The sequence below is a fragment of the Artibeus jamaicensis genome, unplaced genomic scaffold (genome assembly GCF_021234435.1).
Source record: "Artibeus jamaicensis isolate MK-2021 breed Jamaican fruit bat unplaced genomic scaffold, CSHL_Jam_final contig_426, whole genome shotgun sequence".
NCBI classification, from domain to species: domain Eukaryota; kingdom Metazoa; phylum Chordata; class Mammalia; order Chiroptera; family Phyllostomidae; genus Artibeus; species Artibeus jamaicensis.
The window spans coordinates 3,531,661-3,548,791 of record NW_026521826.1 but is presented as its reverse complement, the minus strand read 5'-3'; the positions used below and the strand labels follow the sequence as shown (position 1 = coordinate 3,548,791).

The 17,131-nt window shown below is 37.0% G+C and overlaps 1 protein-coding gene and 1 long non-coding RNA gene across 7 annotated transcripts in view; both read left to right on the top strand.

Moving 5' to 3' along the window:
- The window catches only part of LOC119056673 (uncharacterized), a 41,035-nt gene extending 39,670 nt beyond the window's left edge, over positions 1 to 1,365 (top strand). Inside the window, exon 5 of the long non-coding RNA XR_008391729.1 lies at positions 1,348 to 1,365. This is a non-coding gene — a long non-coding RNA (uncharacterized LOC119056673). The remainder of the gene's footprint in view (positions 1 to 1,347) is intronic.
- Positions 1,366 to 6,039: 4,674 nt separating this feature from the next.
- MINDY3 (MINDY lysine 48 deubiquitinase 3) overlaps positions 6,040 to 17,131 on the top strand; it is a 103,726-nt gene continuing 92,634 nt past the window's right edge. For all 6 annotated transcript variants that reach the window (XM_037155173.2, XM_053665824.1, XM_053665825.1 and 3 more), the window contains exons 1-2: positions 6,040 to 6,342; positions 14,178 to 14,257. In XM_037155173.2, the coding sequence (XP_037011068.1) occupies positions 6,249 to 6,342; positions 14,178 to 14,257 (174 nt within the window). In that variant the 5' untranslated portion in view covers positions 6,040 to 6,248. The remainder of the gene's footprint in view (positions 6,343 to 14,177; positions 14,258 to 17,131) is intronic.

Below are 17,131 nucleotides of genomic sequence, written 5' to 3'. Positions count from 1 at the left end.
GCATATTTCTATACTTCTCAATTTTGTCTGCTTTTTTTGTGTTTGTCTGTATTAAGTAGATTTGCTATGACTCCCAAACTTTTTATGCTGACTTTATGATGTAGGTATCTTGTGAGGCTCAGTGGTGCAATATTCTAGGTCATCGAACATAGGTGCTCCAGGTATGTCTCTTATATTGTTTATGTGCACCCTCCTGTTGTAGCTGAGTCTTGAATATTGTTGGCCCATTCATGGGTAGACTTAACCTTCAAGCTAGCTGACTATAAGGATAGATCTGGGTCACAGTGTATGTGTTACTACACAGGGGCTGCCCCCTGAAGCAGAGTTGATCCCATCAGGTCTGGTGCCTCATGGAATCCCCCTTTGGGTGTGCTGCCTGTGTGGCTAGGTAAGTTGAGCTCCTGTGTGGTCCAAGTCCACCACTGTTTGTGTTGATTCTGCATCCACTTTGTCATGGTTCTGGTGTCACACACTGCATCTGACTAGCCTTGGGCTACTATCTGGATCTACCACAAAATTCACACTGTTTGTGGCTGCTCTACTGGGCCTGGGTGTGCATGAGAAAGGCCAAGGTGAGTACAAGAAAACACCCATATTCTGAAAAATGTTTCAGCATACATTCTGGGATGGAAAAACCTGGGTTTGCCTATTAGTTTTTCCATTTATTGCATGATACAAGGCGAAGTTACTATCCTTCTAGGAGATTATTATTATAGTATTTATTTCTCAGAATTGTGAGGGTTCTGTGCCATAATTCATGTAAAGAGCTTAGTACTGTGACTACTACAAAATGTGATCAATAAATCTTATCTTTATATTTAATGTTCTTAAGATTCTGGTCCTTTATATAATGATCTGCTCCAGATATCATAACAAAATATCAGAGATTGGGTGGCTAATTTCTTGTAGTTCTGGAGGTTGCAAGTATTAAGTCATTGTGCCATCAGGGTTGGTTAATGGTGAAGCCTCTCTTACTGCCTTATAGACAACCATATCCTTGTTGTGTCCTCCAATGGCCTTTTGTTTGTTTTCATGTGGAGTGAGATAGAGATAGAGAAAGAGATCTCTGGTGTATCTTCTTATTATTAAGACACTAGTTCTGTTAAATTAGGGACATATATCTATGACTTCATTTAACCATAGTTACCTCTTTTAAGACCTCCTCTCCAAATACAGTCACGTTGGGGGTTAGGGCTTTAACATATGGATTCAGGGAGGACACAATTCAGTTTATGGCACCCTCCTTAATGTGCCATTCCCAACTCATCTCTCTCTAGTGACATAAATGCCATGCTCTGCCACAGTAATATTTCATGACTAAAATCACATCTTCCCTTTCGTTTCTAGTCAAAAGTCTATCCAGTTCAAACTTCTCTGAAGATTTCTCTAGTACAAATGAAGAAACAACTCATTTTTCATCTTTGCTCCTATGGTATTTTCTTCAAACCATTAATAAAGGTAAAGTAGGAATAGTATTTATAAATGTACATATTTCTTTTATATAGTTTTCTCTGTTAAATTCCATAATTATTATATGTAATTATTGTTAATAAGCTTATTTTATTAATTTGGCAAGTTAGCCTTAAAGAGGGTATTTAACAGTACTTATTCAATCAAAATTGAGAACACTAAAATATGTGCTCGTTTTTAGATGATGGTACCATTCACTGATTATGAAGCATTGACGGAGGAGCAGGTTTTATGGGAAAACATGTTTGATTTGACACATACTGAGTTTATGGTGCATGACACATACAAGTGGGAAAATACTATATACTTGTTTAATATAGCCATTCTTAGATTGATACACAAATTGAGCTTTGATTTTTCTCATTTTATAATATTAGCACAAGTAGGTGATAGGTGGCAAATAACCTCTTTTATTCTATGTTAAGAATAGTGCTAAATTATTTCTTGCTCAATGTTCTTCTTCCCACTCTTTCCATGTATTTTAACTTCTACACAGCTAATTTTTAATATAGAACTGGACAGGATCTGAAGTGAACAGGATCTTAAGAGATTATCTAAATTAGTTCCCTTCATTTATAGATGAAGAAAGCACAGTATAGCTAGTTAAGTGACTCATCCAAGGTCATAGTTAGTACCCAAATAAGAACTAGCATTCTTATTTTCTAATTCCAATTGAAAGTCTATTCCATTATACCAGCAATTCCCAAACAATATTCTGCAGAACAAAACTATGTGAGAAGCTCAATGAGTGAAATAATTCAAACGTAACTTTTAACACTGAATACAATCCCTTCTCTTGGAGAGTTACAGTGAACAACTTGTTTAACTTTACTTAAATCGGCATTTAATGATTTAACCGCTTCCCCACCATATGGATATGGTTCAGGCACTCTGAAAAATCCTTTTAACTACAGAAAAGGTTGCTGAAGTCAGGAATAAAGTATAATGTTAATAGGAAATGCTTTGGGAAATGATGCACTATCCCCTATTTATGACGATGCTGGCCTTAAAAGGAACTTGGTATGCTTACTAGAAGAATTATCTGGCTGAGATAAGGTGAGGATGATGCAAAGGAAGAGTTTTGTTTCTATGACAGATTCATGTTGTTCTGGGAAGACATAGAGCATATAAATTAAATAAATTTTATTATTTAATAAAAGGTATGAGATTGTTTTTATTAACCTGCCTAGAATTTGTTCATTTTATTGTAGGGTAAATTTTTTTTTTAAAGATTTGATCTCTCCTTGATAAGTGATGGTGCAACTCTGAATTAGGAGCTGAGGACTTCCAGTAGGAGAATTGTTCTTCTCATGGTAATTTATAGGACACAGGTAATGAAGCTGTTGTGCTTTTATTTGTCACAGAAATTTTGGGAAAAACAGGAAAATAATTACACACAGAGTTAGAGTTTCATGAGGATTTAATTTTGCTACTGTGAAGTAGTAAAGATGGCTACAGAGAGTTAATCATGATAAAAATCTTAGCCCAGTTTTATGAAAGTGCCTTGACTTGAGTTAGAAAGAGAAGTATTACTAATAAAACTTTTTATAAACTTTAAGTTTCTGGTATTTTAGGACTCTTTTAGAACTAAAGATCATTCATGTGACCTATGTACATCCTGACATTACATATCAGTTTAATCAAAACTATAGATTGTCCTAAAGGGAAAAAGTGAAAAATATAAAGCAATACATATACTTGAAAGAAAATTTACATAATTTTTAAGCCATTGTAGTAAAAGAAAAAGGCCTTATTGTCATATAGCCAACATAGATTCCACAAACTTCACTGCTTTCAGTATGTATTATTTTTGCATATAATTACTAAGAAAAATTTAAATAAATATTAATTTGCATTTCTATCAATCTAAGCAAGACTACTATTTTATAATCTAATTATAAAACATATAATTTAAATGTTATAACTAACGAGTCATTGAGCAATAAAAATAATTTAACAATAATCAAATATTCCTTCTTGAAAATGTCAGGCTAATTAAAAAATTTTAAACGTTGAAAATAAAGACTATAAAGTAAAGGCGGAAGGGATATATATATATCAATGTCCACCCAAGAGTTTGTCAGCTTCACTACAGCTGGACACTAAGAAAAATCACAGCTCAAGAAATCTTCCATTTTTAAAAGTACATTTTGAAAGGATAGCTTTTTCTCCCTATCTATAGTTAATCAAATCTATAACAACTATATGTATGTTAGTAAAATGAATATGATGTGGTGTTATATATACTATACCATTAATATTTCCTGTAACACAGGAGCTCCAAACCCGGGAGCTGCTTAAGCGTTCGTGGTGTTCTGAAAAAACCACTGGGAGGACTAGTGGATGTGGACCTGCCCTTTGTTACACACATCACAGGGGAGTGCACTGATGGCTGCGGGTTGGTGTGAGAGATTGCACTTCCCTGAGCTGGAAACTCGTTTTAAGGAGTCCCAGACAAAGGAGGCACATGTCCTATACTTGACTCTAAACTATATTACCTCAGGGTGTACAAGCAGAAAGAAAACATCAAGAAGCAGTCACAGGACAAGAAGATGCTCCCAAAAGGAAACAAAGAGGGAGTTATAATCCATTTTCCAAAACAATACAAATTCCTTCTGGCCAGGAGCCCATCTGACTAGCCCTCAGTCATGGGAGGGGGAAGGGTCACCCATGTATTGACCCCACATTTCCATCTATTAATGGAAAGAAAAATATGGCAAACCTCTACATTCTGAATTTAGAAGTTTACTCCTTTTAGGCTCTATGAACACAGACCCTTTTATATCTTTCAGGAAGGGAAATAATTATGTAAGTTGTAGACTACCACGAAAATGATATTTAACTGGACCAGTCAATACTATATTCCTTGATTCCTTATTCACTGGAACATAGTGAATTTTTATGTTCCAGTAAAGACAAGTTTCATTTCTTCAACTAATACTTACTGAAATCCAGCAATGTTCAAGGCTGCATACTAAGTACTATGAATAAGGTCATTGGCTTTCTTAAATTGATATCATAGGAGACAAGTAAATAATTCTTTGCAAATATAAAAAGGACAGCCCTGGCTGGTGTAGATCAGTGGATTGAGCACAGCTGGCGAACCAGACAATCGAGGTTCGATTCCCAGTCAGGGCACATGCCTGGGTTGCAGGCCGGTTCCCTGCAGGCCACTTCCCAGCAGGGGATGCACAAAAGGCAACCACACATTGATGTTTCTCTCCCTCTCTCCTTCCCTTCCCCTCTAAAGATAAATAAATAAAATTAAAAAAAAAAGGACAGTAATTGTCATAAGGAAGTTCCAGATAAGGTAGATTAGACATGAAATTTTAGAAACCCAAGTTTTTATTTTAGATTGCAATGATGGAAGAAAGCCTTATTATATAGTGGAATTTATTTATTATTTTTAAAGATTTTATTTATTTATTTATTTATTTTTAGAGAGGAAGGGAAAGAGAGAAGGAGAGAAATATCAATGTATGGTTGCCTCTTGTTGAGTCCCCTGCTGGGAAATGGCCTGCAACCCAGGCATGTGCCCTGACTGAGAATCGAACTGGGATCGGGTGGTTCGCAGGCCCGCGCTCAATCCACTGAGCTACACCAGCCAGGGCCTATAGTGGAATTTATATTAATTCAAGGGATGGGTAAGACTGGTTTGTAAAAAATAAGGTAAAGGAAATAAAAATTAGGAGGAAAGCCATGGACATGATTTGGGCACTGTGAACTTCTTTTTAACAATAGCAAAGGTTGCTGAAGTCAGAAATAAAGTGTAAATTAGCAAAACCCTCTTATTTGCAACCTGGAAGGAACCTGACAGATTTTGTCCTTTTTTTAAAATTCAAAGTTCAGAGAATATTCTTTTTAAGTAGCACAAATAGAAGTTTTCACACACACTAAATTTAATTGATTGCTTGGTAATAGTTAAAACCCTGACTTTAGGTCAGGTGTTGCCCATAAACCCTAAGTCTCAAGATGTAGAGATGAAAATACTTTACCATTTACAAACCGGCTGCTTTGAAGCTGTTTTCCTACAAATAGCTTTGTCATTCTGTGTCACCCTTGGTGGAGACATTTCTAACGTACATTATGCTGCATTCAGTTATGCCGTTAATAGTTTGTTCAACTTTATATGATCTCTTTATGTGAGGTACAGAGGCTGAGAGCCTTCAGATTAATGGGGGCTGGGGTTCTCAAACACATGCATTTTCTTCACTGAGACTCAACCACCGTCTTACACTTGTAGTTCGGCATAATTAACATTACAAAATTTAAGGAATAGGCTATGTTCTAGGCCCTTGGGGTTGGCTTGATAGCTCCAGTTAAGATCATAGCAGTGCGCTGAGGGAAGAAGTGTTCCATAATTTCAGAAGCATGGCAGCGCGCACAGCTGTACCGTACCTGCTAATACAAAAGCTTCTACTCCACCAACTGGCTGTGGATTGAGCTCAAAAAGACCAGTAGCCTCTACAGTGGTCCGCAACAATACCCACGCCCCACTTCCGCTTCCGGGAGGTGACTCGGTGCCCGCCGGAGTGGGGGAGGTACAAAAGAGGAGCCGGAAGTGGCCTAGGCACTTCCGGTAGGGGAAACTTAGCTGCGGCTTTAAGAGGTCTTGACAGGCGGGGTTTCTGCTTGTAGGTCTCTTTCGTCTTTTTCGCGTTTAAACTTCCAACTGCTTTGCTGCTGCTGTCCCGCAACTCCTGTCTCCGGAGTCGCTCCTTCCCCATGTTTCGGGGCAGGAGTTCTGGAAGCAAAGATCCGCTGGCCCGTACCCCATCATGTCCGAACTGACTAAAGAGCTGGTGGAGCTGGTGTGGGGCACCAAGAGCAGTCCCGGTCTCTCTGACACCATCTTCTGCCGCTGGACGCAAGGTACCCAGGCTGGGCTCCCACTTCCAGCGCCGCTTCCTTTGCTCTGTGAGAGTCTGGCTGTGACGCCTCTCGCGCCAGCCAGCCCTCTCGCGTGCCCCGCACTCTGTCCCAATTCCCCTGCCCAGCTCAGAAACTGGAAGTTTCTAGAAAAGCCCTGCCTGCCCTGGAGGGAGAGGTTGAGTAGATAAATGGTTACAGCTGTCCATTAAAGACCCGCAGCGCCTCAGCCGCTCCCTGGACTGCCCTTCCGCTGGAGAAGAAAAGGGTGGTTTTTGAGCTGCAGTGGCCCTGAAGGTGTGCCTTGTGCTCGAGTGTCAGTTTCTCAAGCAGTGCTGTGGCTGCCTGAATCATTAGCCCCTAACAAGGCTTTATGTTATTGGCGTTTGGTCTGATTTTGAAGGAAGGAACGTCCACAGTAAAGTCAAACTGGCTTTAAAGCCAAAATCCCAGAAAGCAATTTTGTTGTTTTTATTTTAATTGTGGTTAGGCATGATACTCTTGCATAAATACAGCGTTGCTTGCTACAAAGTGTTCTCTTAAACCAAACAACCCCCGGGTTAGAGTTGGTTTAGTATCTGTTACAGTTAAAAAGACCCTTTTTGAAAATGAATCATAGCATTTCCTTTTGAGTTACATAAGAAATTTTGTTGATAATATGAATAATAATGAAATAAAATTACCATTTGTTAAATTCATGCACTGTGCCAGGCCCTGCGTTAGGCACTTTACACCCAATTCTTAAGTTTTAGTATGAAAACACAACGGGCACATTACTTAAGGTGACTTAACAAAGATTGGTGAAGTGAGATTAAGCCTTTGGAGTCAGTAACGTATCAGTAATGTATATGTGTATGTAAAACAGGTCAAACAAATAATAGCCATTTATTACTAATATTATTAAAAACATTTATTTAGAGAATACCTGTTGTTAAAGGGTTTGGAGGAATTTTAACATAGCAAATTTGTCCCCTTTTCATAGTGTGTATTTTGTAACAAAAATTCAGGGTGTAAGTGAGCCTTTCCTCCCTCCCAGATATTTTTCTATTAATAGCTGGTAAAGTTAGAATCATAATGTAGTAGTGTCAAGTTGTTTAGTTTATCACTCTTATTTTGCAGGTGAGTCAGGAAGAAAGGGTAAATGACCAGGCCAAAGTTGCACCCAAATTGATAGAATGGGGAGTGAATTATGTGTAATTAGTTTGGCTCTTTTCCTTGTTTACTGGTCACTTAACTAATATTTTCTAAAATCTTGGACACCCACATTTGCAGACTTTATTTTAAAACTTATTTTTCTCTTTAACTTACTTGTCCTAGTAGTAAAGTAAGGGAAGGATTTACTTCCCCTGTAATTAGCCAACATTAATTAAGCTTTTACAGTGTAGAATAAGATACCATTCAGCATCATTTGCATTTTAATACTGTGATGCAGATTCAAGGGGAACTCAGGCAGTTCTAGTAATGGTTGAGAGCCCACTTTGGAATAGGCACACTTGAATTCTTGGTTTAAGTTGTCTAACTTATTTAAGCCTCAGTTTTCTTCTCTGCAGATAATAGTAGTGTCAACCTTATAGGGTTGTTGCAAGGATTAAAGACATGTAAATACACTCAGGCACTTAGCACAATATCTGACATATCATAAACACTCAGAAAATGGTAGCTTAATTTAAAAAGTGGTTGCAAAGTAAGTCAAAGATCCCTCTCTGGCAGTGGCCTGACAATTACATGAAATTATTATTTATTTTATAGGTAATCATTATTTAAAATAGAACTTTATAATGACATTATAATGCTCTGCCACCCTTTAGTCATACAGAAATTCCTCAACAAGTTTCATTCAATCAATATGATTTTAAAATAAGTGATTTATCTGTTTATTTCTCAGAGAGTACAGTTATACTGTGTCTATGTAATTCTTCAAGGTCTTACTTTGACCAAGGTTTTTTAAAGCAACCAAATGATGTTTAAGTTTGTACCTCTGAATCAGAAGGATATTGTTATTGGTTTTGCTATATTTACCATTGTATTCATTCATTTGTAGAGGCAAAAACCATTCATTGCTAAAGGTTGCTGTGGCAGTCACTTGGGATTATGGGACTAGGGACAAGAGACACTGCATTCAAAATGTGCCATTAACTTTGAATTGGCAACAGTAATGTCATTAGTCTTTTGGAAGCAAATTATAGATATAAGTAGTTTGGGGCAAATATTTATAAAATTGCTAGGAGAGTTGTCTAGCAACAGAAGGGTTGTGGGTCTCCTGGTCTGAGCATAGAAGACCCCCAGTCCCTGTCCCCTGTTCCTGTCCCAGGTGTGAATGGAAGGCAATCAGTCAATGTTTCTCCCTCCCTCCCTCTCTCTCTAAAAGCAATGAAATAAAAATGTGCTCAGGTTAGGATAAAATTTTTTTCTAGGGATATTTCATTTATGAAACTATGTTGATTTGTCATGTCAAATTCTTTTGATATGTGAAAACAGCTGCAGGAGTTTGGATTTTTTGCTTTGTTTTAATATTTAAGCGTTTTTAGGTAATATGTTAACCAATAAGCCTCAATAGTGGCACGTAGTTGTTTTTTGAATTTGTTGTTTTTAAAATTCATTTGGCAGTTTTAGATCATTCTCTTTTGCAAATCCTAGGTTTTTGTGTGTGTAGATGGTTTGCCAGTTTTTATTTTAAAGGCAATAAGTCACATTGATTTTAAGGTTTAAAGTTGTTTTTTAACTTGGAAATTTATTCTCTACTCCTACCTGCTTTCCTCTTCCTCAGTTGGAAGAAAAGTGTGTATTTTCTACCTTCTTATTTATAAGCATCATTTATTCTCCCTTCCTTTTTCCCCACAACAGTGTTCCAGGACTCTTCAGCTTAGATTCAGTAGGGTGGGATAGAAGGCAAATAATAAACATGATACAGCATAAATTAATACATAACAGAAGGTAAATAATTAGGGAGTTATGGGATGGGGTAGCCTGGATAGGCCTCATTTGAAGATGAGATTTGAGCAAGACTGGAAATGACCAAGTTAGTCATGTAGATAACTGAAAAAAAAAAAAAAAAAAAGTTCCAGGCAGAGAGAATGACCATTATAAAAGACTTAATGCAGAATATTCCTGGCTTTTTGTTCAAGCAACAGGACAGAGGTTAGTTTGGCTGGAGAGGGTATGAGAGAAGGGGAGAGTAATAAAAGATGTGGCAAGACATCTGTAATATGAAAGACATATTTTTTATATTCACCAATAACTTTATTGAATTGGGTACTTCGAGTCTGTCGGCTGTCTTCTGCTCTTGGCTTCTAGTGGGTAGAGGCCAAGTGTGCTGCTAAACATCTTACAATGCATAATGCAGTCCCACAGCCAAGAATTATTTACCCAAAATGTCAGTAGTACCACGAAACTTCGCAAACCACTTTTGACATCTTTGATCAGTCACACCACCTTCTGAGGAGTTAATACCTTAGTTGAGTGGTTACAAATGTGAAGAATTCAGCTATATGAAGAGAGAGAGAGCATTTCGTGCAGAGGGCACAGCAAACATCAAGGCCTCAGGTAAAGACTTGGGATGTTCTAAGGGTTTGACGTCACTGCAGATGATGAAGGTGATAGTGAACTGAGGAAAGATGGGTGTGATAGACCATACATTGTCTTTAGGTCATAAAAAGGAGCTGGATTTTTATTCTAATTGCAGTGAGAAACATTGAAATGTTTTGAGCAGGCTGTGACAAAATCACAATTGCATTTCTAAAATATCCCACTGGTAACTCTGGTGAAACCTTGTTGGTGGCTTGGGGGTATGGAATGGAGAGATGTGGTTGGAAATTCTTAAGAGTATTCTAGGTGAGAGATTACAATGGTTTGAACTCGTTGGTAGACTAGAGAGGGGATAGAAATGGGCAGACACAAGATATGTTTTAGAGCCTTGAACTAAGAGGACCTTATCTTAAGGTGAAGCCTAAAAGATCAACGTTGGAGTTTTTCATAGACAAGATTAGCATGTGTTTCAAGCTGAGGCAACATTCAAGGGTGAGAAATCAGAGGAAAAAAATGGGTATTTGAGGATCTGAAAGAAGCTCAGCATGTTTGGAGCCTAAAGAAGGAGAGTGACAAAAGGTGAAGTAGGAAATACACCCAGAAGCCAGATCCTACAGGACCATGTTAAAGCACTTAGAGTCTGTCTGTGACTGGGCTAAATAAGATGAGCTACCCAGGGAGAATGTGTGGAGTAGAAGGGGATGTGGGGACTGGGAGGGTGGGGTACCTGGGGCAGTGAAACAGGGACATCTGCAATAATGTCAACAATAAAAATAACAGATTCCAAAGCCAACCCCTAAGGAATGTAAGCATTTAAAAGGAGTTGATTAAGGAGACTAAGAAGAAACAGAAAAAAGCAAATTTGGAGACAGAGGGACCAATAAAGCCAAGGGACAAAGGTTTCTAAGAAGTCAGTGGTGAGCACTTCAGATGATTCCCTGGGAGATTGAAAAAGAAAAGACTTGAAGGAATAGCTTTTATTGGTTACTGATGAACCTTGTGAGATTGATTTTGGCGTAGCCACAGGTTGAAAGCCAGATTATTGTGGGTTAAGTAAATTGTGAGGTAAGGAAATTGAGACAGTGCATATAGACAACTAGGTGGGCTTTGAGAGAGAGTGGTTGGAGTTTTTGGTGGAATTTTTTATGGTCAAATGATTGTTTAATTAAAACTTTACTTTTTTAGAGTAGTTTTAGGTTCACAGCAAAATTGTGGGGAAGGTACGGGGATTTTCCATGTGCCTCCTGCTCCCACAACAGAATGCATAGAATATCTTCCAGGAGAGTGGTAGGTACATTTGTTTTAATCAATGAACCTATATCTATACATCATTATCACCCAAAGCCCATACTTTACATTAGGGCTTCCTCTTGGTAAGAATAAGCCTGTGCTGTGGGCCTTGGCAATTGTATAATAACGCGCATCCATCATTGTGGTGTCATAGTATTTTCACTGCCTTAAAAATTCTCTGTGCTCCACTTATTTATCCCTCACCTCTCCCCTCTTCTGCTACGCCATGATAACCACAGATCTTTTACTGTCTCTGTAAATTTCGTCTTTTTTAGAATGTCATATTGTTGGAATCGTTCAATGTTTGTAGCTTTTTCACTTTGGTTTCTTTTACTTAATAATAAGCATTTAAATTTCCTCCATGTCTTTTCATGCTTTCAAGCTCATTTCTTTTTATCACTGAATAATATTCTATTTGGATGTACCACAATTTATCCATTCTCCTACTGACAGACATTTTGGCTGCTTCTCTGTTTTGGCAATTAGGAATAGAGTTACTCTGAACATTGTTTACAGGGTTTGTTGGGGACATAAGTTTTCAACTCCTTTGGGCAAATACCAATGAGCTTTGGTGGAATCTTAAGGTGTTTTATTCTTAAATATATAAGATACATGTTTAAGTGCTGTTTAAAAGAGAGAGATTGAAAGGTAAAGAGGAAGGATGTACTTTGGGATGGGATCTTCTACATGTCATGGCACCCATACATTGATTACTGAAATTCTGCCTTACACCAAAAAATATATTGTTGCCAGTCTAACAAAAAATAGGTAGAATTTTGATTGATTTACAATAATAATAATAATAGTAATTATCTATCCTTTTTACTCCAAAGTGACTTTAAAAAATCAGGGTCCTGTACTTGTATATAAGGATTTCTGGTACCAAGAATTAACCAGTCAGATGCAACTTTGTTATGCAGTGTGACTGATAAGATGCAGCTCTGTTATATGACCTATATATCTATGGTTGAAGACAGGGCATTCACACTGGATTGCTATTGTTGTGTTGGTGGTTGTCATTTTTTTAATTTGACAGTCTAAAGCACAGGTGGCAAATACAAGGCCTGTGGGCCAAATCTGGTCCAGTACCTTGTTTCTACGTGGCAGCAGTGCTCTCGCTTAACTGTTAAGGAGTAGTTACAGTTATACAGTCCTACAATTACATTCAGCCCTTTGAAGGCATCCATGAGGCTGATGTGGCCCCTGGTGAAAATGAGTTTGACACCTCTGGTCTAAAGGAAAAGAGGTCAGTGCCCCTGACTAAATAGTCAAATATTGTATGTTGTAAGCTTTCTTGAGCACACTGGTTGAAAAATTGCTTGCTATCACTTAGTATCTCAAGCTGGGTACGTGTGTATTATGTGGCTGATGAAACAGGCTCATCCCCATTCTGGTCATTGTAAAAAAAGAAAAAAAGTATGATCATATTACTACTTTAATTAGTACTTGTTATTGTGTGGCCCTCTCCACTGTTAACCTCTTGTCACTTTCCCTTCCTCCCAGGTACCCTCTCCCCTGTCCTACTCCAGCACTGCTTTTCAGCTACATTAAAATTTCCTCCATATACTTGCCCTGCTCTTACTAAACCCTTTTTCCTTTAATAAAGGTGATTTATTAACCTGAAAGTCATCCTTCCACTGTTGCTTCTCTGGCAAATTCCCATTCAAGATCAGTCTCAGACTCACCTGTTGTCACTTGACTCAGGCAGAGTGAGCCATATCCACAACACTGTTGCCTTACTTCTGTTGTAACATTCATTTCTTTATTTTAGTGATTATTTGTTTGTATGTTTGTCTTCACCTGGTCTTTAGGCTCCTCCATACTAGGGAGTCAGTCACTCGTGTATATCCTAGATGCTTAGTATAGTATTTGGTGCTCATTAAATATTCGTTAGATGAATGACTCAAGTATAATCTCTTAGTGAAACTTTACATATTCCTAGTCTGTTGGAATTGTAGTGATCATTTTAAAGATAAATACACTGAGGCCGAGAGGGGAGGAATGATTTCCTAAACCAAGAAATAACACTGTAACTCAATTCTCCTCACTTCTGTATGTGCTACAAGGTGCCAGTGCTCTGGGCAACAGCTTCTACTAGCTGCTCTCAGTCAGTATTGGTCAGGTAATATTTAAATAAAGAGCTACGCTGGCCAGTGTGGCTCAGTTGGTTGGAGCATTATACCATAGACTGAAAGGTTGTGAGTTTGATTCTTGGTCAGGGCACATACCTAGGTTGCATGTTCAATCCCTGGTTGGGACAAGTAGGAGAAGGCAGCCAGTCAATGTTTCTCCTTCTCCCCCTCTCTGCCCCTTCTCCCCCTCTCTGCCCCTTCACCTCCTCTCTCCCCCTTCACCTCTTCTCTCCTCCTTCACCTCCTCTCTCCCCCTTCACCTCTTCTCTCCCCTTTCTCCTCCCTCCCCCTTCTCCCTTCTCCCTCTCTCCTCCCCCCTCCTGCTTTCTCCCTCTGTTCCTCTCTCCTCACCCCTTCCCCTCTGTCTAGAAGCAATGAAAAAATATCCCCAGGTAAGTATAAAAAAATTAAGACAGAGCCAATGGGAGTACATTCACTGTTATGTATGGTGATTTAATTTCTAACTTATAGAATGTGACACAAAGATTGGGGCAAAATATACATGTACTATACAGTAAAAGGTCCTAAAATTTTTGTTTGAATTCAGTAGACTGTCTAGTCTTCCTTCAAGTAAATTAAACTATGTAAAACTCTGATTTGGTGTCCTTTTCCATACTTTATCCCCCTAGTCCACTTAGATGGGTCACTGGATACAAACTATTATGTACATATGTACATATATATGTGTTAATGTACATTTTGTGGGTGGGAATAGGTTCCATATATTTTTTCAAGGGTTTCTTGATCCCCTTAGAAGTTACCACTGCTCCTGACTGAAAGATACTGTGCTGCTGTGATAAGTGAGCTTTCTCCAAGCAAAGTACATTAAAAATTCTTTTGAATGCTGCTTGAATTGCATTTTAAATCTTTGCCACTTGCTTTCATTTTTAGGGTTTGTGTTTAGTGAATCAGAAGGATCTGCATTAGAACAGTTTGAAGGTGGCCCCTGTGCTGTTATTGCACCTGTTCAGGTAACAGATTACTTTACCAACTCCTTAGTGGGACATGTTCAAACATTTCATGCTATACTTTTTGTTTTCTAATATATGTAACTTTGTAATCATGAAGCTTGATCAGTTAACTCTTACCTTTTGTTCATATAAATTGCTGTAGATATCCAAAATAAAAGTGAATCAGCAGAGACACAGACAACAATATGGTGACTGCCAGAGGGGAAGGGGATTGGGGGGAGGTGAAAGAGGGTAGAAGAGGGATAGGTGGTGGCGGAAGGAGACTCGACTTGGGGCGGCAAACACACAAGGCAAATGATGTATCAGAATTGTACACCTGGAACCTATATAATTGTACTAACCAGTGTCACCCCAATAAATTCAATAAAGAAAGTAAAGAAAAGTGAATTCAGAACATGAGTAGGTTACATAGCAGTAGCCTTTTGACAATATTTTCAAGAAAACAAAATAAGCATTCTCTGATTTTCAGGAAATGAGGAATTTATGATCATGTAATCTTTCTAATACAGTGATCCTATTGAGTACTAGCATTTTATACTACAGATTAAATTGTAGCAATGATACTATTTTCATTTGATCTCTATAAGAATGATTTTACTAAATAGTTGATTATGAGCTAATATTTTCATGGCCTAAAACTTAATAAATTTTTAAAATAAGTTGGCAGTTTATGCTATTTTAGGCTACACCTTTGGCTTTTAAAATCAGTTACAACTGATTTCAAACAAAATTCCCAAAACAAAAAATTATTTTTATCTTTATTTTATTAACCCCATAAAAGATAGGGTTAATCTGAATATGTGTATTTGATTTTGAATCTTGATGTGTTACGTTGTTTGAATTTCAAAGGCTGGTTTGTTATAAACTGTTACATTGTTAAGACAAAAAATTGAATTTTTAGTTTACTATTACACTTGTATCTGAACAACTGTAACTTCAGAACTGTTGTAAAAGAAGTTAAATTTATTTATGTTTTAATCAGCAGGTTTTGAAAATACATAATTAATGTTATATATATTATTCATTGGACATAAAGAATGATTCCTGAACTGTTGGCTGCAAAGTAAATTTCTCTCTCAAAACTTATATTTATACGCTTACATAATTAAATTAAATATGTATTTTTCTGAAGGAGGAAATAAATCTCCCTTCATAGCTGATTACAAAATATATTCTTTATAGTTCTTTATTTCTTATAGAGTTGACATGTGTATTTTTTTGCAGTAGTGGAATTATTAAAATTTTTTTTTAAATGAGTACTTGAACTTTCCTTGGGAGTTACTGAATATAAAGAATAAAGTTTAACTATAGATTAGTTATTAGAGCTACTTGTGTTGAATAATTGAGGCAGATTTTGCTTGCTAGTAGGAATATTATTATCTGAATTTGAATATTCCTTGCCCTTCTCATTTGCAAATTAGATTATATTAACACTGTCCCTCTTGGGCCATTAATACTACCTCGGGTCTTTATTGTAAGTCTGTGAATGTAGTTAAATGCAAGGTATGCCACAGGAGTTTTGTGTTTTATAAAATTCCAGAATGGTAGTTATTTTTGCAGGTGGGGGTGCTGTGTAACAAGGGATAATTGTAGTGGTCAAAATCCTGATATATCTTTGAGGTAGTAATTTAGTTTCATAGTCACATAAATCTTTTAAATCATAGAGCAATTTTGTTTATATTACAATTTCAAGTAAAAGTAAAGTAAATCATTAGGTGTAATGAAGGGAAAGGAGCAAGTCCAGATGTTAAAACTTTTTAAATTGTAAACATTAAAACATGGCACTTTTGCTAGAAGAATAGTCATACTATGGAACCATTAGATAGTACAGTGATAGACCATATTACATGTAACAGTTTACCAAGAATTTATCAGGTGTTGTGATAAAGAAGAAACTGTATATATCAGTGGGCTAAATGGTAATGGAAAAAATACAATAAATATTAAATTAAAAAATAAATCAGTGGTGGAATAAAATGAAATTTACTAAATGTCACTGATATGATTGGCTGGCAATTCGAAGGGAAAATGAATTTAGATCATCTAATACCATATACCAAACATATTCTTGGTTAGTAGGAATTCTCGGTGTAATATTCAGCTACAGAAAAACTAAAAATAATGTATTGTCAACAGTCTAAGAGAAAGTATGAGTTCCAAGCACAGAAAAATATTTTCAGTGAATATGAACAATGAATGGATATCGTCTTTCTTATACAAAGAACTTATACAAGTTGGTTATAAAACACCCAGACCACAGAGGTTTAATGAGCATTTATATGCAATCATAACAGGTGGAATGGTGCTAGACAGCCAGAATCAAGATATGCAAACTCAATAGGAATCCAAGAAAATACAAATAAAACTATTAACTAGACCCTACTGCTTACTCTTTCTAACCTTTTTAAAAAATCATTTTTATTTTTCAGTTAAAGTTTTCATAAGTTATTATATCAGTTTTGGGTGTGCAACCCAGTGACTAGACATTAAATAACTTACTACGTGATCACTCTGATAAATCTCACATCTATTGACAACACACATAATTATTAGTGTTATAAACAATGGGAAAATCGTTTCTAGTGCATCTAAGGTAGGATGTTTTTTTTAAAGATTTTTAATTTCTTTTTTTAAAATATATTTTATTATGCCATTACTGTTGTTCTGTTTCTCCCCTTCATTCCCCTCCACCCTGCACACCCCTCCCCCACCATTCTCCCCCCTTTAGTTCATGACCACGTGTCTCATTCTCATGTATCGCTACGTATGTAGTGAAAATTTGAACTTTGATTTTTTGGGAAGGAATTTTACATTATACTTGGAATTATGATAATGCAGATTTTTTGATCTGCATTAGATGTACTTCTGTGGATC